The 22,211-nt window shown below is 45.5% G+C and overlaps 1 protein-coding gene across 3 annotated transcripts in view; it reads right to left on the bottom strand.

Moving 5' to 3' along the window:
• The window catches only part of MCM10 (minichromosome maintenance 10 replication initiation factor), a 168,308-nt gene that overhangs the window by 56,124 nt on the left and 89,973 nt on the right, over window positions 1–22,211 (bottom strand). For all 3 annotated transcript variants that reach the window (XR_014981293.1, XM_085652876.1, XM_085652877.1), the window contains exon 11: window positions 20,130–20,227. Coding sequence is in view for 2 of the 3 variants with exons in the window: in XM_085652876.1 (XP_085509002.1) it covers window positions 20,130–20,227 (98 nt within the window). In the remaining variant the exon portion in view is untranslated. The remainder of the gene's footprint in view (window positions 1–20,129; window positions 20,228–22,211) is intronic.

The following is a 22,211-nucleotide window of genomic DNA, read 5'->3' as shown; positions in this document are numbered from 1 at the left end:
AAGATGGCTACCATGCACAGGAACTTCCTGGGAGTCGTCCGACGTCGCACAAGAAATAGACCTAGCACCAAATGGTGGTCAAGGACACTCCAAGCAACAGAAAAAACAAAAAAACAAAAAACAAACAAAAAAGAAAGACTTTTCGGACCCAACCACTAGATGTGTTGATGTGTTCCATTCTACCTCGAAAGTCCCCGAGGTTTCCTCCTCTTCTGGGGCGTCGAGCTCCACTTCGACATTCTCTATGTGCGGTTCGGGGGTTGCCGGAGCTTTGAGGATATATTCCTTTTCTTCTGCATCGCCAGTGGGCTTTGCGTGAATTAGAAATTCCTCAAGCACCTCATCAAACTCCTCCTTCCGTTGAAGCAGTGCCACCATTTCCGCTACCAGGCGGCTCTTCTTTTTCTCCACCTCGAGGGCCCTTTCAGCGCCTGAGGCCGGGGAGATCCTCTGCTTGGGTGTGGTGGTTTCAGGTTCAGAGGGTGTGGTCTTTCCCTTTGTGGCCTCTCGTTCGGCGATTGCCTTTGTCGATTTCGACGACCTTCCCTCGTCGGTATCCCTAGGGTGGGATCGGTGGGGTTCTTTTGGTCGCGGCTGACCCTCGATCGTCATTTTCTTTGATGCCTAGGCTGCCTTTTGCGCCTTCTTTTCGTGTCCCTTGGTTTCCGAGGGTTGAGAATTTATTACCTTGTCCGTCTTCTTCTTGGTATCCTTTGTTGCCTTCTTCTCGGTATGACTCTTCTTGGCATCCCCTTCGAGTATCTTGATGTCTGACTCCCATGTGTTGATTCTGAGGGTACTCCCTGGTGGTCCTTGTTGCTTGAGAGGCCTAAGTCCCTCAGCGAAGGTTGTTTCTGGCTTTGGAGCATGGCTGCGTAATGGTTCTCCCTCTGCTTTGGGTATACCTTGAGTGTCTTCGACATGAACACCACGCAGGCCTCGCAGTGTTTATCCTTGTAATCCCTCGGCAGGCAGTGGTTACAAACCTCATGTGGATCGCGCTGTGCAAATTTGTGGTGTCACTCTGAGCAGATTTTGAAAGGGGTATTTTCCATGGCTTCTACCTCGCTCTCTGTTAATCCATGTGTGTCGTTGCTCAGTCGTGGTTCCCCAACAGAAAGGTATGGGTCTTTCTTTTTCTCCGGTGTCTACGTAGTCTATGATCGATGGTATTTTTCAATTGAAATCTTTGAATTTGGGGATTTCATCCAAATCTTCAGTGTCTTCCTTTGTTTCTAGTCCCAACGGCGGAAAAAAGAACCTGAATATGGCTACCATGCACAGAAATGTCCGTCTGACATCACACAAGGAATGGACCCAACACCAAATGGTGGTCGACGATGCCCCAAGAAACGAACAAAAACACACACTATTATGGACCCAACCACTAGAAAAATGCAGATTATGTGAATCCAGAATTCATGCTGCAAAACATATTCAGATTCCTACAAATCAATGACATCATATATGCATGTAGTTGCAGTGCCCATACTTTACTTAATATTTTATAATCCAAATTTAACATTGAGAGGAATCTGTAAAAGACCCAATCGGCTAGGCCTCTATGTGGTTTGGGCACGGAACAGGGACCAGTAATCAAGGCCAATGGACAGGTGGCAAGAGCACAGACTGTTGCTGTGCAATTTCAACTTTAAACTTTTTTTATTCCACCCTTGTAAAGTGAATGCAACACTTGTTTTTGGCAAGAAAAACAAGGCCTTAAGTGTGTGGAAGGCATCATCTAGTGGCTTTATATTTGAGCCTTATCTGCAGGGTTGAACAGGAAGTACAGTGTGTGTTTTGGGCCTGTCTGTATCCAAGGAGACTCTGAGCTCAGGAGCATTTCCCTACTTCACAAAAACCACACAACACGCATACGCACACAATTTCTTACATTCCTTCACAAAATATAACCGCCCACTCCCTCCCTCAAGCCCACACAAATAACATATCCTAAAGTAACTGTGCACCAAACAAACTACTTCAATACACAAGAATACTCATCCAATCGCCTATCATCCATTGCACAATTTAAAGCCATAAAACATGACCTACATGCTCCAGCACCATCCCTTACATATAAACGTTCCACCCCCTACATACCTAAATGACAAACACCACACCCCTGTTCACAACCTTGCATCCCCATGTCTATTACACAAGACTAGAGCACAAAAATAACTACACATCCCGCCACAACCACTATCCTCAACACCTGCACACACAGACCCAACAAAATGCCATTTAAGCCTGTTGGACGAGGATAACGATAAAGACAAACACTATTGCTTTTCTAATACAGTTAACATTGTCCACCTACTACAAGGCCAAAGAGTACTACTCTCTCTGCCAAAAAACAAATTCACACAATCTCTAAACTTCCTACTAATAAATGCACAATCCCTCTCTAAAAACAAGTACCACATCTCCAACCTATTCAGACACACAACCTGACTTTCTCTTTATAACTATATCAAGGTTGGGGGATGAGATGGCTCCAGTATTGCACAACGCTTTTCTTCCAGGCTATTAAACTCTCACACAATTGATAAGGCAAAAGAGGATGTGGACTAGCTGTTCTAATCAAGGAAACAATAAATCTCACCAATGCAAGTGAAATTTCCATGCAAGGTTGTGAGGCCCTGATCACCTAATCTAACCCTATACCAACATTATTCTGAAACATCCTCCTCTTTTACAGACCACCATCTAGCAATGGATCATTCCCAGACAAATTTTTAAACCTTCGGACACTAAAGTCCAACCAATGCATCCTTGGAGACCTAAACATATGACTGTGATAAGCCTAATATGCCCCATCCTAGACCTATCACCACTAACCAAGAGACACTGAACCTACATCAGATCGTCCCCAAACCCACACACATCAATGGACACATCCTAAATGTCATTTTTGCCAACCCAGAACTTGTCACTTTCCAAAGGAATACTTCAGTTATCGTGGTCACACCACCATCTGGTAGCTTTCCAACACAGTTAGCAAGATCAAGCTTCACTGCTATGAGAACTCTGCAACGCATCTTCCCCACTTAGGATTTCCACAAAAGGTCTATCTTGTACTGTCTAACCTTGATTACACCAATGGCCTCTACCATAGATCACCTCTATCAACTATGAAAAGACAACAAAGAATTCAAAACTTTGTGGCTAGACTAATCCTATATTTAAAGCCACAAGTCCACTTCACCCTTGCCTTAAGGGCCCTACATTGGTTCCAAATTGCTAGAAGATCCACTGTCAAACTGATTTGTTTCACCAACAAAGCAGTACAAAGAACAGGACCACTTTTCATCAGGAAAAAAATCACAAAATACTTACACCAAAGAAACCCCTCTCCAGATTGGCGCCCCACCTCAAAATGCCAGCATACAAGAAAACAACCAGGGGTGGAACACCTTTCACTTTTCAAGCAGACAAACTATCTATCAATCAGGGAATTGTAAGCGCGCTACTCACCCGTAAGGGTCTCGAGGCGCTAGGGGGGGGGGGGTCCCACAGATCTGTTTAGCCGAAGAGCAAGGTCTTGAGGGTCTTCCTCAAGGTGTTCAGGGAGGGGGTACGTCTGATGTCTGCCGGCAGCTCGTTCCAGGTCTTGGCTAAAACGTGAGAGAAGAATCTTCCGCCTGCTCTGGGTCTGTGGATGCGTGGGGTTTCGGCCAGTGCGAGGTTGGAAGATCGGAGGTTTCTTTTGGGTATGTGAAAGTTGATTCTGTCGTTGAGGTATTTAGGTCTGTTGTTGTATAGGCATTTGTAGGCATGAGTGAGGATTTTAAAAGTGAGTCTTTTCTCCACAGGGAGCCAGTGGATACTTTGTAGGTGTTGGCTGATGTGTTCATGTCGGGGGATGCCGAGGACGAGTCTGGCGGCGGTGTCCTGTATTGTCTAGAGTTTGCGGAGTAGGGACTTGTTGATGCCGGCATAGATTGCGTTTCCATAGTCCAGTCTGCTGGTGATGAATGCGTGGGTGACTGTCTTCCTTGACTCAGGGGGGATCCACTTGAAGGTCCTGCGGAGGGTGTTGAAGCAGCTGGAGGGGACGACATCGACCTGTCGGTTCATGGTGAGAGAGGAGTCAAGTCGGATGCCGAGGTTCTTGGCGTTGTCTGAGGGGGTAGGTGGGCTTCCGAGGGAGGTCGGCCACCAGGTGCTGTCCCATGCAGAAGGGGTGGTACAGAGGACGAGGACTTCTGTCTTCTCGGCGTTGAGCTTCAGGCAGCTGTTGGTCATCCATACTGCGACATCTTGCATCCCTTTCTGGAAGTTGAGTGTGGCAGTGGTGGGGTCTTTGGTGAGGGAGAGGATGAGCTGAGTGTCGTCGGCGTAGGATACGATTTTGAGGTCGTGTTGTTGGATGATGGCTGCGAGGGGGGGCCATGTAGATGTTGAAGAGGGTGGGTCTCTGGGATGAACCCTGTGGGACTCCGCAAGTGATTTTCGTGGGGTCGGAGAGGAAGGGTGGGAGTCTGATCCTTTGGCTTCTTCCGGTGTGGAATGATCGGATCCAGCCCAGGGCTGTTCCTTGTATGCCTGTGTCGTGTAGTCTGGCGACTAGTGTGCCGTGGGAGACGGTGCCAAAGGCCGCTGATAGGTCGAGTATGATGAGGGCCGCGGAGTGGCCTTGGTCCAGGAGGGTGCGGATGTCGTCTGTGGCGGTAAAAAAGGCTGTCTCGGTGCTGTGGTTGCTTCGGAATCTGGATTGGGACGGTTAGAGGACGGCGTTGTCTTCAATGAATCGTGTTAGTTTCCTGTTGACTATTTCTGCAACATTGGCTGCGAAGGGGAGGAGCGAGATGGGCCGATAGTTCTTGAGGTCAGCTGTGGGCTTCTTAAGCAGGGGTCTGACTTCTGCGTGCTTCCATTCATCTGGGAAGGTGCCTGTTTTGAAGGTGGTGTTGATGGTGCATTGTAGTTCGGGTGCGATGGCGGCCACAGCTCTGTGGTAGATGTGAGGGTCAGCTGTGGGCTTCTTAAGCAGGGGTCTGACTTCTGCGTGCTTCCATTCATCTGGGAAGGTGCCTGTTTTGAAGGTGGTGTTGATGGTGCATTGTAGTTCGGGTGCGATAGCGGCCACAGCTCTGTGGTAGATGTGAGGGGGGAGGGGTCGGTGGGGGCACCCGAGTGGATGCGTATCATGGTCGAGGCGGTGTCTTCGGCCTTGATCGTGTCCAGTTGGAGATGGTGGGCTGGCTGGTGCTTCTGGGAGGCCGTCTGTGGCACCTGGTGGATGAAGTTGTCATAGAGGTTTTTGATCTTGAGGTGGAAGAGGTGTGGCTTCGCTGCGTGGGTTGGTGAATTCTTGAATGACACTGAAAAGTTCCTTGAAGTTGGTGGAGTTGGCAAGGATTTTGTTGGGGATAAAGTTCCTCTTGGTGGCTCTGATCTGGAATTCATTACCCCCAAACATAAGATCTGTTGTGTAGTTCCTATAAAAACTTTACAGGATCTGGGCGTTTGGACAACATATACTGTATGATTGGTGTCAGACTGATTCTGGACACCCCCACCAGGTATGTTGGCCTGTGTACCAGCTAGCTCACAGTGCCACTAGAAACCCCTCTTACCAAGGACAGAATAGTTCTTAGCAACTATCGAACATGACAACCCTGATCCTTCAGGACCGTGGAAACAGTGGACTACTTTTCGCTCAGTCACTCATGCTCACTTAGTCTCAGAGAGATACACAGAACAAAACAGTAGGGACGTTTTCAATAAGTATTTATTGAAGTCGTTCTTCTAGTGTAAAACAGGTCTGCTGAAACAATCATTAGACAGTGACAGATATAGATGATTAGAAGTACCAGGAAAGTAAAAGAATGGTAGAGTTCTACCATTTTGCTATAACCATGAATACAGGTAAGTACATAAAATACATGATAATAAAATGCGTACTCCTACGATGCTACCCTAACTAGATAAATAGATGTACCTAAGTGTACCTAGCATGTATGTAGGTGTTAAGCCAAGAATCCCTCTAGGATAAAGTCAACTCCCATTACCTGGAATGAGAAACTGTGGGACCCCGTCCTGGTCTCAGGTTGGACACCCCACAAGGGATGTCAGACCACTGCAAGCTGGAGTATCTGCATGCAGGGGCTTCAGCATCTCGCGTCAATGTGTCGCCATTGAAGTCCTGATCTCCTCTCCCTATCTCAGCAAGATGCGACGTTGCTGTGCCACTGTTGGTCTAAGGACGACATCGGGAATGAACCTTGTACATAGTAATTATGCAGGAGATGGTAGCCCTGCTGAGATTCCAAGAATCGAAGGCTCCTCATGCATAATGTATGAGGCTATTTGGTCAGGGAAGACCCCACGTTCTGTAAGCAGTACCGTAACTAGGTAAAGGGTAAGTCCTAGCAGCCCGTTATGTATGTAGTGTAGGTATGAATATAGGTGAAAGGTTGAGATGTTACCCGAGCCTATATTGGGTACCAATATGGAATATAACAGATCCACAGATAACCATTATGTCAGGAATCAGCAAGCTGCCATCACTGCAGGATTGATTAATTGTGTCATTTGTGCTTCTGCACAATTTAAAACCATTAATCATGTTTGTCTCCCTCAAAAAGCCAGCACAAAAGGTTAAAGCTATGTTTGTTTATTTAATATTTTCTTTCATAGGTAAAAGCACACGTTATATTCTTTTCCCTTTGCTTATTTCTGTAATTATGCACGTGCTGGGCAAGAAACGTGCAACAGAGATGCTTGGTGGTTACTATGTAACCAGCCGAGAGAACGTGTCATGAAGGCTGTTTAGACACGGGCTAGGCAACGCCCTTTCACGGATATAAATAACCACGAGTCAAGCATTTCTTGCTTGACTTCGAAAACTGTACCTGAGGAGCGCATCCTGTGATCTTCTGAAAACGAGCACAGAAGTATTCCCAAGGATCAAAGAGCCAGATCAAACTCTCTATCGAAGACATCAGGAAGTTAAGTCTCCTGAATGCTTTAGCGTTCAGGGGTTTTATTGACTTTGAACAGAACTCTCGTGTTTTTGACATTGAACATTTGACATTGAACAGAGCTCCTGTTTTATTTGCATCCTTTGTGTGCAACACTGCGCTCGCATTTCGTGAAGGCCAAGCTTGAGTTATTTAAAGCTCTCATTCTTCAAGGTTGTGTTCTAAGGGCAATAATTCTATTTAGCGTTCGCAGTGGAAATCTTTGCAGTGGCAAAGGAAGAACATGTAATTCATTTGGGCAATGGTTTATTCAGGATGCCTTTTTGTTTATTCAGGATGCCTTTTGATTTATACTAACTTGTAGTAAAAAGAACCTTTACCTTTTTGCGCAAATAAGAAAGTACAGAATGTTACTTGAGAAACAATACAGAACATAAATACTAAGGTGAGGAAAGTCACAAATGACATTATATTAGAAAAAGACGTTAAGTAGGAAGAAACAGATTATTTCATGTCGTCTTCTTTTTTCTTCTGTTCAGTTCAAGTCTGTCCAAGGGTGCTAATTATGTACATTTAACTTATAACAAGACTTTCAAGAACAATCTACCACTACACTCTTGAACTTGGTGCTTCGTATAAAAAGGTGATTAATATTGTTTGGTATAATCTATGTTGTGGTTTACAAACCCTGATGCACTTAAGGTTAAATTTGATGTATATTTACCTTTTACCATAGACAGATGTAGGCGACTTTACATGTAAGAACCCGGCTGGTCCAGGAGTGAAGTTGCAGTGTTTTGTCTTCTTTCTGTGTTTGTTCGTCGTCCCAAAACCCCTTCCCTTTCAGAGTATTTGCCAGAATCATTGTTTTTAATCAGTGAGGCTGGGACATAGTCTGGACAGGCTGGGGCATAGTCATCTTCATCACCCCTACCACCTGGATTTCAGGTGAGTGGTTCGGCCACCATAACAGATTAAGGGCCCTGGAGTGTTAGCCCCTGGTAAACGCTACAAGTATTCCCCCTTATGTGGGTGTATATATTTTCATATATACACCATTTCCCAGTCCAACAGCTACTTTAAAGATCCTTTGCCCACCCCAAAGGGTCAGATAGATGACAGGGAAAAGAATGATCAATCCAGATCTACATATGGAACAGAGTTAGCATCTCCCCCTGTCACACTGGGAGTCTGAGGCCAACTGGCCAATCAGGCAGAGATCCTGTTGAAGAATTGCAATTAGTGGCATATAAAAACCCTGTTATGTCTATACCATTCAGCATCCCATGTGCATACCACCCTGTGCGTCTATGTCAGTGTGTAGTGCCAAAAAGGGTATTCCAAGGACGAACCTGAATCATCTTCACCAGCGCTGTTCTCTCAACCACCCACTTGATTTGATGTGATTTAAATATATAAAGCGCAACACATGCCGAAATGCGTATAGGTGCTGCCTAAAATAAAAAGACTGAACTTGGCACAAGAGAAGATTAAGATGCAGAGCTAAAGGTTTTAAGAAGCTTTCTAAAAGCCAAATGGTTGGGAATGTTCCTTAGAGGGTCTGGCATTTGGTTCCAAAGGCGAATGGCTGCATAATCTACTGGATCTACCATCTAAGTTGATCCCTGAGCAGGGTACAGCATGCTCGAAAGAGTGATTTTTGCGATATACAAAGTACTTTAAACGCAACTCTTTTTTTGATGCCCAGCCAGTGTAAATCATGTCTGGTTTTTGACACTGGTTCGAATTTCTTTGATATTGGATTACTGCATTTTGCAGCCTCTGGCAGCTATTCAAAACTTTCTGTTGGGCTCCCATATATACAGCATCACAGTAGTCCATCTTCAAATGCACCAAGTAGGTGACTACAACCTTCTGCAAGTCTGACCGCAGAAATGGAAGACATTTCGCCAGCACTTTTAGAGAGTGAAAGCATTTGGAGCCCAGGGAGCTGGTTTGATCCTTGTAGGAGAGCTTGGAATCAAAAATAATTCCAAGATTACTTGCTTTGACCACCGGAGTGGCCACAATGAGCTATTCCAAAACGAAGTATCCTTTCCAAAGAGAAGAACCTCCATTTTCTCAGAGTTCAGTTTTAGGCACCGGGAAGACATCCAGCTGAAAATTGCCAGCATGCAATTCCTAAAACGTGTGGCCACCTAATCTATATCCTTATCTATAGGAACAACAATTTGAGTGTCATTGGCATAGGATATAGTAAAAAAGCTGAATGACTTTATAATGCTCATGAGCAGGGCCACATATATATTAAACAGAGTGGGGCTCATGGATGAACCCTGCGGAACACCGCAAGGCAGCGTGAAAGGCTTTGAGCTAAAGTCGCCTAGGTTCACTGTTTGCTCCCTGTTGTCCAAAAAGGAGCATAGCAGTTGTAATGCCTATCTCACTCAGTCGTCCTTTCAGAAGTGAATGGCTTGCCGTGTCAAAGGCTGCAGATAGGTCCAGAAGGACCAACGCAGCCTTGTCACCTCAATCCAAAATGGCCCTAACCTCGTCGGACACTGAAATCAGTGCAGTTTCAGTACTATGTGCTTACCTGAAACCGAACTGAGATTTATCAAGAATAGAGTTTTCCTCCAAGAAGACAGTGAGAGTGGTATTAAGGTGCCTCTCTAAATGTTTTGCAAAAAAGGAAGCCCTGCTATTGGGTGATAGTTTACCTCCGATACCGGATCAAGGCTAGGTTTTTACAGCAATGGTAGAATGGAAGCCTTGTTCCATTCAGTAGGATAACAATCATGATTTAAAATATTGTTGAGCAGCTTGGTCATAGATGGAAGAATAAAATCATCAACGTCATGCAATACCTTAGTAGGGCACGGGCCCCAGGAAGCTCCAGATTTAGTTGCTTTAGTGAGCTCCATCATTAGTTCAGGGGAAAGGACTGGAAAATCCTGAAGGGTCGATTGGTTTGGACTAAAACAAGGTCAAATTGAAGAGTTCTGATCAGTTGTGATGCTCTGTGGAGATTATTAAAAATAGTTTGGACTTTATTTTTTAAAAAAGAGAGCTAGGTTATCACACAAAATTTTGTGATTGAAAAGTAGAAAAGGAGGCGGAATCAGGAGGAGAGGCCAGTCTATTTACTGTTTCGAAAAAAGAGGTCTTGAGAATCTTAATGAGATCAGCTGTTTTAACTTTATCCCAAGACCCAGTGCTTAATTTGTAAAAAAAAAAGAAAAAAAATCTATTAAGTGCTAGGGCCCTTGTCAGGAGGCCACTGCAGCTTGAACCATTCAATGCCCCTGTCAGCGCTGCCAATGACAATACAAACTCAATTACTAACCATCACACTCCTCCAAGTGGGACAATTCATACTATTCAAGGGACCCAAAACTATATGAATTGCTTGGTGGCAGTTATTGTTAATAAATATTCAATTAATAAACAGCTGTTGTGTTCATCCCCAATTAGGCAGACAGCACCACCTTATAGCAGAGCGCCACAAGAGCTGGTGTTGACAATTAGGAGCAGGTGCCAAACACCGAAAACCACTGGCTCAAATTAAGCACTGCCAAGAGCTGAGCAATTTGGTCTGGGAAGGCCTTCTGATAATTGACAGAGAAATTAAACTGAATTGCCTTGTGATCAGACCAAGTAAGAGGGAGGATATCATTGATTTGCAGATCTTGAAGATTTGTCAAAATCCCACCTAAAGTGTGCCCAGCTTGGTGTGTACCATTTGTTTCAGTTCAAAGCACTCAAGATTATCAAGCAAATACTGGTGTCTGTCCTCAGTTTCACTTAGGTGGAAATTAAAATCCTCTAAAACTGAATAGTTACTGAAATGAATACTACATTCCGAGAACTCGCAGAGCGCTTCCTGGAACCGGGTTTTAGGACCCGGAGGTCTATAGACCAGTAGCCCATGAAACATGGTGTGGCATTTAGCTTACAGCTGAAAGAAAGAGCTTCACATTCAGGAATTTCTTTTTTGGGTCGATATGTAAAAGTTAGAGAATGTTTATAGATAAGAGCTAGTCCTCCACCCAGTTTGTCTACTGTATCCAGGTGAATAATATTGTAATTTGCAGGTAAGGCAGCGTTTATATCAGGGTCTGCAGCTAAGTCTGCCCAAGTTTCAGTGAGAAAATTAGTATCAGGGGTGTGGGACTCTATATATATTTATAGACCTTATATTTATGCTTTATCATTGACCAAGAATTTATTAAGGTGCAGGTCACTACTTGAAAATGGTCTGGGGAAGTAGGCTTCCTTTCAGAAATGTTACACGTAGAGTGGCAATTATCGAAGTATACGTTTTTTGTGTTAGATTAAAGTTAAAACGATTACATCCATCACAAGAGGCAGTGGCTGAAAGCTTTTTAAAATAATGTGGTGTTGACTTACTAAATTGGCGCAGTCTGGCCGCGGACTGGCACAGGCAAGCTAGCCTTTGGGACGCCAGAGGCGCGACGCGCTGCCCTGGTGTAATTATAGCCCGCCTTTCGCAGGGCGTGTCAGGAAGCGAGGCCTGGTCAGAGTCCACAGCCAAGAAAAAGGTGGGTGCAAAATGAAAACAAACCATGGTCCGGCAATCCCACAAGTTCACCGCCGGCTGCCCAGCAGGTGAGCAAGATACTGGTAACTCAGAAATACCTAAAATTAAAGAGAGAAAAAGGAAATAATAAAGTAAGTAAAACAGATGTTTCAACCCTCTAAGAGCTGGCATTCTGTCCATAGAGTGGGATGTCTTAGCCTCAGTTGCTTGGGTCTCTGCCAGGTACTGTTATCTTTACCAGCTTGATATGTCTCAAGTCAGTCCCACGCTTCAGTAATAAATAGTGCAGTTTCGTCTGCCATTACATTAAACTTAGCTAGGAACATCAACATGTATGATATCTCGGCTTCCCTCAGTGATGTTTTGTCTTCTAGGATCGAAGCCCACATATACTGCGTAGCAGCGGTATAATCCAGAAAAATTAGTATATTTTGATTCTATACTTTGAAGGGACCATTGAGTCTCTTTGAAGTATCAAGTGTCTGTCTCGATAGTCCAGTAGCCAGCCATCATCGGTGTAGGCAAACCTCCAGCTGTCAGACCATGGGTCGAGACTCGATATGTTCTATCGAAAGAACATTATTTGTTGGAGCCACACCTCAATTATCAAGTTCTCAAGCTATAGGACCATGTTGGATTTTTTAAATCCCTCCAGGAGTCTCACTATTCTTGTATTGTTTCTGGGGCTGTGCCCTTTTAAAACATTTGCCCAATACTCTAGGAATCTCACTCTCTGTTGCGTCTGAATCAAGTATGCTGCGGTGTGCATTTAACCAATGGCATCCTCCGTGGTCTTGATAATTTTCGTTGGTCTTCTCAGAGCAGTCCCATGTCTGTCACGACTGTATCGATCACAGTTTCCAGAGTATTGCAGGTAGCTTCTATCGCTGCTAATATTTTATCCAACTTGTCCATTGGTGACACCTCTGTGGATCGGACATTGAGAATCCCCGGTGTAAGCTCCAGTCTACCATGCGGGACGGCTACATCGAGAGACCTGGAGGAGTCAATAAGTTCTAGCCATGTTCATAAAGAGCATAAGGGTTCATTCAGTGCTGGTCTCCAGTCGCCCTCAGCGAGGTTTCATGTTTAGGTCGACAAGAACCACTTCAGTCACTCAAGTCAAAAGGGGCCCGTAGAACTTCCAGTGGCTTTTAATCAAACCCAGCATGCGTCGGAGTCAGCCAAGATGCTTCCGATGAACATCAGTCTCACCCTATGACATGTCATGTGTGTCTTTACATTCTCCTTTGTCCTTCAAACTAAGGCGCGCTAAAGGCAAGCCTGTTTGCACCCGGAACATGACAAGCGCCAATGTCATCCGCATTTCTAAAATTAAATGGCATCTCCCAGCACTGCGACATCAGCCTCTTGCCCGATAAACTAAAGGGTCCTCTTGCATGTGGCACTTGTAAATCCATGCTTGTGACCCCCCCTCCCCCCCCCAACCAGATACCCCTTCCCACATCTCTAATAGGTCACAGACAAATTTATTCAAGGCTGGCCTGATTAATGCACACTCAGGAGATACAGTACCTGATTCTTGACCTCAAACTAGACACTTTCTTTATTACGGAATCATGGCTCAAGGAATGGAACAATCCCGACATTGCTCTTACACTTCCTCCGGGCTATACTATACTTAGACAAGATAGAACAGAGGGCTGTGGTGGTGGACTGGAAATTATTTTCCAGGACAAACCAGCACTGGAAACATCCAGAAAGAAAAAACAGAAAATCCAACCATCAGCCCCATGTTACACCCAGACCTCAATAGACCAGCATCTTCGCTGTAAGCAGCATGAGCGTAGTTGGAGAGCTTATAAGGAGGAAGGAGGAAGATTTAGTTCAGTTTAAACAAACCCCAAAATCTTAAAATGCACAGATCAAGATAGATAAGAAGGCAAATTACTCAAAGCAGATTATGGAAGCCCAACATGACTAAAATTCCATATTTTCAATCGCTAAATCATTCTTACATTCAAAAGCGCTGGCCAGAGAGATTCCCACACCCTCACAGATCCTCGGTAATCAAATTTTCTCATTTTTCGAAGAAAAATATCGTAACATTCAACGAGAGTTTAGTGCGAGTCTGCTGATACTACAGGAACCAGAGATAGACCCCCCCCCCCCCCCCACCCCAAGACAGAACTCTTGTTTCAAGTCTTTCAGAGAACTAGCCTAGAACAATCACGACAAGCAACCCTTTCTTGTAAATTAGTTTCTCCATTTGACCCCTAACTCCTTTCGCCCTCCATAAAATTGTGGCTATAGTGAATCCATTAATTAATTAAATATGTACATACCTCTCTGACCACTGCAGTAGATCCAATTGACTGGAAAGCTGCAGCGCTTAAACCACTCTCTCGGATCCCGCAACCCTCTCAAACTTGCGCCCTATCTCCTTACTACCTCTATAAGAGAAAATCACTGAAAAACTGGTAAACAGCCAGTTGATGACATTCCTTGAAGAAACCAACATTCGCCACCCTAGACAGTCAGGTTTCCATCCCAAACATTCTAAGGAGTCAGTCCTACTGGAAGTGGCGCACACTCTCAAATTGACATTGGATGCAGGTAAGAATACGTTACTGATTTTATTAGATCAGCCGCATTCAACACCATTTCACACAATATCCTTTTACAGCATATCAAAAACTGTGGCAGTTCTCATCTCGCCTTAGTCTGGTTAAAATGCTTTCTTTCAAACCGCAGACAAACGGTGGTGCTAGGACCTTTCCTATCACCTGGAAAAAAAACACCTCAGGGTTACCACAGTCAATCAATCAATCAATCATCGCATTTATATAGCGCGCTACTCACCCGGAGGGTCTCAAGGCGCTGGGGGGGTCCGCTACTGCTCGAACAGCCAGGTCTTGAGTTGCTTCCTGAAGGTGAGGTGGTACTGGGTCAGGCAGAGGTGGGTGGGGAGGGAGTTCCATGTCTTGGCGGCGAGGTAGGAGAAGGACCGTCCCCCTGTGGTGGCTCTTCGGATGCGGGGGACGGCGGCGAGGGCGTGGCTGGTCGATCGAAGTTGGCGTTTGGGAGCGTAGAAGTTGAGGCGGCTGTTGAGGTATCCTGGGCCTTGGTTGTGTAGGGCTTTGTGTGCGTGGGTGAGGAGACGGAAGGTGATTCTCTTGCTGACCGGGAGCCAGTGCAGGTTTCTCAGGCGCCCGGAGATGTGGCTGCGACGGGGGATGTCCAGGATGAGTCGCGCTGAGGCGTTCTGGATCCGCTGGAGTCTCTTTTGGAGTTTGGCGGTGGTTCCGGCGTAGAGGGAGTTGCCGTAGTCCAGACGGCTGGTGACGAGGGCCTGGGTGACCGTCTTCCTGGTCTCGGTGGGGATCCACCGGAAGATCTTCCGTAGCATGCGCAGTATGTTGAAGCACGACGAGGAGACGGCGTTGACTTGTCTGGTCATGGAGAGGGAGGAGTCCAGGATGAAGCCCAGGTTGCGTGCGTGGTCTGTTGGTTTGGGTGCGCTGCCTAGGGCGGGGGGCCACCAGGAGTCGTCCCACGCGGCGGGTGTGGATCCCAGGATGAGGACTTCCGTCTCGTCTGAGTTCAGTTTCAGGCGGCTGTTCTTCATCCATTCGGCTACCACTTTCATCCCTTCGTGAAGGTTGGCTCTGGCGGTGGCGGGTTCGTTGGTGAGGGAGAGGATCAGCTGGGTGTCGTTGGCGTAGGAGATGATGTTGAGGTTGTGCTGGCGTGCAATGTCTGCGAGGGGGCTCATGTAGACGTTGAAGAGGGTTGGACTGAGCGAGGAGCCTTGAGGGACGCCGCAGATGACTTCGGTGGCTTCAGATCTGAACGGAGGGAGACGGACTCTGTGTCCTTCCGGCGAGGAAGGAGATGATCCACTCCAGTGCCTTCTCCTCGACTCCGATGTTGTTGAGGCGTTGTACTAGGGTACGGTGGCAGACAGTGTCGAAGGCCGCGGAGAGGTCGAGGAGGATGAGGGCCGCTGTTTCTCCGTTGTCGAGTAGCGCTCGGATGTCATCGGTGGCTGCGATCAGGGCGGTCTCGGTGCTGTGGTTGGCTCGGAAGCCAGTCTGCGAGGGGTCGAGGGATCCGTTCGTTTCGAGGAAGGCGGCCAGTTGCTTGTTGACGGTCTTCTCGATGACTTTTGCTGGAAACTGGAGCAGCGAGATGGGGCGGTAGTTCTTGAGGTCGGTCGGGTCGGCCGATGGCTTCTTGAGTAGGGCGCTGAGTTCGGCGTGCTTCCAGCTCTCCGGGAAGGTGGCGGTGTCGAAGGAGGTGTTGATGATGTCCCGCAGGTGGGGTGCGATGACAGCGTCGGCCTTGTTGAAGACGTGGTGAGGGCAGGGGTCGGTCGGAGATCCGGAGTGGATGGAGTTCATCGTGCGGACGGTGTCTTCGGTGCTGATCTGAGTCCAGGCGCGGAGGGTGGTGGTGGGGGGCGGTGGTTCGGTCGTGGCGTTCGTCGGTAGAGAGCTGAAGCTGTTGTGTATGTCCGCGACCACAGGATTCTTCTCTTAGGCCTGCTTTGTTCAACATATATATGGCCTCTGTCGTCAAGCTGATTTCCTCCTCTGGCATCAAGACCATATCATACACAGATGGCACTCCGCTTATCTCGGAACTTGACAAAGCATCCATGGGCTCAGAGTTGAACTTCAAACAACGTCTACCTCATGTAAACCGGTGGATGCAGTCCAACCACCTTACATGCAACACAGAAAAAAAGGAGATCATGCTCGTAGGTAAGACTAATTCCTTCAGCAGCTCTCCTTCCGTTCCGTGTTTCAGTCCAGCTATATTCACAAAGGGCTTTTAACTTTGTCCTCATCACCCCAGTGCGCACCTGAATCGAGTCACCAATCCAACTCAGGCTCCGAAATAAGAAGGCCTGCAGTTGATGCCCACCGACCTGGCCGTGTAAACGTTCAAGCCTAGGGCCGGCCAGAGGTAAGTCCCTGGTTTACACCCCCGCTTTGGGCAGGAAAACCGGCTCGAAAACTTAGAAAGGCTAGGAGGTGTGTCCACCTTTGCCAACTCCATCCCTTTGTCTGGTGGAAGAGACTAAGTTAAGCACACTTTTCAATCCCCTCCATCTTGAAGTAGGGAACTCCTAGAATTAGGGCTAGTGTTATGCCCCCTCACACAGGAGGGTGGCCTAAATGTGAGTATAACCACCCCAGGTAAGGTGCCGATTGGCCCTACCTACTACTCCACAAAAACACCCCCTTAATTTAGTATTTAGAAGCCTAAAGCTGCTCGCCCACACTATCACTAATAGAGCACTCTGGAATTGTTAAAGCAAGCCCCTGTAAACCAGTAAGGGTTGCCTGGATTCTCTACACAGTGTCTTTCGTTTTAGTGCACTATATAGAGAGCCAGCTTCGTACACTAGCCAGTTGTGACCCAAAAGGATTTTATTTTATTTATTTATTAAGCAAATCTAACACCTCTAATTCCAGTATGGCGTGGAGCATATCAAGCTAACCACCTTTTAGATTTTCGACGTTGACAGACACAAAGTTAACGTGCAAAGCCTAGCATGCTGGAAAGAGTCGGCTTTTGTCCAGTGAAAGATTCTCTGCTCTGGGCCCTTCCGTGTGGAAGAAGATTCCCATTATTCAGTCCCACACCCAGACCCATACCCTCTTTGTCCCTCCCCATACATAAACACCCTCACACTTGGCTGGCGTTCAGGTATCAAAAAGCCTTTTAAAGACCTTCAACGTTAAACAGGATTTCTAGATTCTTCCATTCTTACTTCGGGGAATTTGGTTACATATATGCACAGCGAGAACTTGCCAAGTTGGCATCACATAGAACTTCAATATCTAAGATATATAGAACATTCAGAGCCAGTTCTTAGGTCATCCACCAAACTCTGACTAACCAAAATACAGGCAGGCGTTCCCTGCCCTATTTCATTTAGAAGACTAAACTCACTAACAACCAACTTTCATCTAAAAATTAATTATTTAAAAATCTATCGCCCCCCCCCCCCCCTGAATTTGTGAATACAACTGGACTCAGTCAAACATATAGGAATGATTGTTAGCTAAGGCATATTAAATACAAGTCACACAATACAATAAGAAGTACGCACAGGAGAAATGTTGGAAGCCTTAATACATGTAAACGGATCCAGTAAAGCACTGGAAGAACTTAGCAGCTGGAGGTGAAGGAGGAATAAGTGTGATGATGCAAACCATGTTATGTACACAAGTAGTGACCAAGTAAGCATGAAGGGGGCGAGCTTCAACAGCAAAGTGATTTGGGACGACATCCTCTTCTAGGAAGCTTTAATTAGGGTATTTAGGAGAGATGTGCTGAAACAGGGCCCTTGAAAGGTAGAATGATCAGGGGTTTCAGCAGGAAGAGTGCTAGAATGAACCCTACACTTAATAGCAGAAGGTATCAAACTTAACCATTAGGAGAAAATAGTTGGAGATGATTTGTCTAAGGAGCCTTTAAGAAAGGGGATAGTCCACCTGGAAGTGTCCCTAATTGGCTGGCAACATTTTGTGGGGGTGTTTCAGGCCAAATTATTGGCTGCTCCCCCCCTCCCCCCCCCCCCCCAACCTAATGCTATTCTGGGTATTCTGGAGGACGTGGGTGGCCTTAGAGGGAAGCTTACCCGCATGGGCACTGGTACAATAGTCAAGCAAGACATTTCTTGGCACTGGAATTCCGTTAGGTCCCTGCCCTTAGCCGAAATGCGGGCAGCAATGGACTGGTGCACTAAAATGGAGGAACCGATTTACAAAGCAAGGAGCCAACCGCATAAGCATGTGAAAATCCAGTGGAAATGGTGGTTTTATTACAACGTAGCTAATAACGGATGTGCTGCAATGTATCTTTTATGACATCATGATGAATTCCACTGATATGTTTACACTGTGTGCTTGGTGTGTTTGTTTAATTTTCTACAAATAAATCAATAAGGGGGTATGCCAGAGGAAAGACGAACAGATTTTATGCAAGCTTCAGCTCCAACAACCTCTCAGGTGGTAACAGTGGAGGACAAGTGAGACCTGGAAAGGGCAAATGATCATTAGGACAAATTTGGGATGTTGTTGGGAGGTTTGATTAGCGATGCGATAAAATTGGGATTAACTGGGAAGCCTACACGCATCATGTGTCCCTGTTAGGCTTGAGGAAAACACAGCCATTTTATATACACACAAGGTTTCTCCTAAGTTGCCTTCACTCTCACACAATGACTTTTGACAAACATTTGCGACCATGACAGTGTGGATTAATTTCAATGAAACTATACTTGCTTACAAAATCAACTTCGCAAGAACACTATCATGATACCTTGAACTTCAAGTACAAGCTCCATACATACATTGTGCAAATGTGATTGTCCGTTTTCATCCTCCATGCAGGGACACACTTATCTTTAGTACATAAACAACGGCAGCCTAACTGGAATCTCGGTCCAAGGCAAGGATGCTTTCTGTTATAAATAAACAAGCATTTCCCGGTTAAGGCAGAGGAGCACTGGCTGTCATTTGTGAGGTCGCTGCACCCTGCAACTTCAGCCCAGCTGTTAGCTGATCCCTTGGCGAGGGATGTCCAACTTATGACCACGACAGAGACCTATATTCTCTCCCTTCATGTAATGGGGTTGTATCATCTAATAGGGATTCCTGGCAGAACACATACACACACACCCTAGGCATCGAGGTTAGGGAACGAGTAGTAGGAATACTCTATATATACATACCTATAAATATTGTTCATATGTATCTGCATGCAATTGTCCCAGCAGGATGGTGGAACTTTTCATTCTGTGCACTGTCCTTGTATTGCTTATCACCTTCATCTGCTTCTGTGTATTGATCATTCCAGCACGTATACTTTATACAAAAATCACAATGGTTCAATAAATATTGAAAATGCCCCACTGTGCATTCCTGGTAAACTTCTCTGAGAGAAAGAGAGCACGAGTTACTTAGCAAAAGGGTTCTAGATCTGTTACCACATCCCTAGGAGAGCTCAGGGCTGTCATGTTGTGTGGTTGCCAAAACCATTTGCTACCAGTCTAGGTTTTGGGGTTGCTTATGGTGGTCACTGTGGGCTAGAGCTGGTCTCTAGGACGACATATCCTGCGGAGGTGCACGGAATAAGCCTGGCACCATCACTACGTTTATTTTGTCCAACAAATGTGCAGTTTCTACTGGGAAGGGGGTAACAACATGACAGAGAGGTTAGCAGCTGTATATTGAAAAAAGTAATTGGGATGATTGCCAACAGGAAGGAAACTTTTTTTTTTTTTTTTTAATAATGCCATAGGGAGCTATGTTATGTCCCACTCAATAGCCAACTGAACCATCGAATTGCCAAAAATGTATTTGGGACTTTCCTGATGCTTCAGTCTTTCAATCACAATGAGATGTTTGTATTAACCTAATCGAGGGATTATGCAATGAAAGAGAAACTTTTAACATTAAAGAATGATATGGTCAAACTTGGTGGAGTGAAAGCTTTAACTGATGCTAAAAAAAGGTTGAGACACAAACATAATGACAGAATAGGTTTCATTGCTACCTGCTTTTTACATGTTTAAAAAAGATCATTTAGCAGCCCAACTTACTCAAAAGGTCCTCAAAAGACAGGTAAGGAGCACGTTTTGAAATACACACAAGCTAAACTTTGCATGCTGAGAACTATTTCAAAGAAAATCATTTTACCAAGCTTCTGTGCTTCCAGAGCTATGGCATCAGCTCCTCTGACGACAATGTTGCTCAGCTTGGTCTGGATGGTCTTCTTTGGGGCCACAGCAGCAGTCCTGTAAAGGCACAAGTCAAATCGATCATTTAGGATTCTTTTGCAATTATTCTGGATGTACAACCACTCCAAATGTCACAATCAAGGGTTGTTATTCAATCCTAAATTAGGACAAGTATGCTATTTTCTGAGGCAGTCTGCATCGTATGTTTTAATAGTCAGTAACATTATTTAAATAGCCCTTCTTTAAACAACAGGTGTTATTACTCAACAAAACGCATATTATACATTTCAGAAGGAGTCAACTAGTTCAATTTGAAACTGGAGAATCGAATTTGCATACATTTCTTAGCAGCAGCTGATTACCAAATGGGCATTTTTTTGCTGTTGGCGGTACCACGTTTTAAAGACCGACTCTGAGCAATTTTTCTCAAGAATGAGTATATATATATATAGCCATAGCCAGCTAGACCACCTGCCCCCTGCCACTAGAGTGGTAATCCAGCTATGGAGGCACATTGGTCCCGCAGATGGGGAGGGTGGTAACGCAGACAACTCCGTTATGGCAGGGATCCCACTTCCGTCAAGTGGAGTCGCTGGCCGGATTCCGCTCTTGGGACCTTATTGGTATTTCCACGCTTGGGGAGATCATGAAGGTGACAGTCCTTACATCCTTCCAACAATTGCAGGAGGAATTTCATCTCCATCGTAACCAATTTTATAAATACCTCTAGTTACGACATTCCATATCAACATATATCACAACATTAACAGAGCTTCCAGAATTTCATCCACTCGAAGGGCGGTTACTGATGGAAGATCTCAGAGCCCACAAAATCAGGCAGATTTACCAAACAGTTGTCACACACAACATAACATTAGATGCACTCCGAAGGGGTTGGGAAATTGATATACCCAATTTGTCCGATGAGGATTGGACAGAGGCACTGGCGAGTCCTCGGGTGCAGCCCGTTATCGTCTTGATACAATTGTAATTCTTACATAGAGCTTATTACACCCGACATTGCCTTTGGCGTATGGGGGCCATACCATCGCCAACTTGCCTGCGATGTGCACGTGATTTGGGTACTTGTATACACACAGTGTGGAACTGTTCTACCCTTCAGCCCTATTGGGGCAAAATACTGGCATGTCTGGGCAAAGTGCTCGCATGGAGCATCCCGTCCGATCCCAAAGTCATATTACTTCACAGTACAGATGGCATTGGAAGAAACACAAACAATCAACACTTGTTCCTTACTGGGCTTACACTAGCCAAAAGGGACATCACCCAAAACTGAAAGGGTAATTCTCCACCTCCTGTGGGGAACTGGAAAAAGGCCCTAGATTGGTGTATGGGTATGGAACTGGCTGTGTTTCAGGCACGGGCTGCCCACAGAAACACCGAAAGATATGGCAGAGATGGGTGGAGGATAGGGGTGGGGAACAACCTTTACAACGCAACTTTTACAACGCACTACACTTACAACGCATTTTTTACAACGTACAATCCATTACAACGCATGACATTACAACGCATGACACTACAACGCATTTTTAAAAAATACCTTTACAACGCATTCCATTACAACGCATACTACCATTACAACGCATACCATTACAACGCATAATATTACACTACACTATCCAACACTTACCCTACTGTTGCACCCCCTGGAGTTAGAATAGTAATTTTTACCCCTATACTATCCAACACTTACTCTACTGTTGCACCCCCTGGAGTTAGAATAGTAATTTTTACCCCTATACTATCCAACACTTACTCTACTGTTGAACCCCCTGGAGTTAGAATAGTAATTTTTACCCCTATACTATCCAACACTTACTCTACTGTGCACCCCCTGGAGTTAGAATAGTAATTTTTACCCCTATACTATCCAACACTTACCCTACTGTTGCACCCCCTGGAGTTAGAATAGTAATTTTTACCCCTATACTATCCAACACTTACCCTACTGTTGCACCCCCTGGAGTTAGAATAGTAATTTATTTTAACCCCTATACTATCCAACACTTTCCCTACT

Source organism: Triturus cristatus, chromosome 4_1, assembly GCF_964204655.1.
Source record: "Triturus cristatus chromosome 4_1, aTriCri1.1, whole genome shotgun sequence".
In the NCBI taxonomy this organism is placed as follows: domain Eukaryota; kingdom Metazoa; phylum Chordata; class Amphibia; order Caudata; family Salamandridae; genus Triturus; species Triturus cristatus.
The sequence above is the reverse complement of the archived record's forward strand: the minus strand, read 5'-3'. Positions and strand labels throughout refer to the sequence as shown.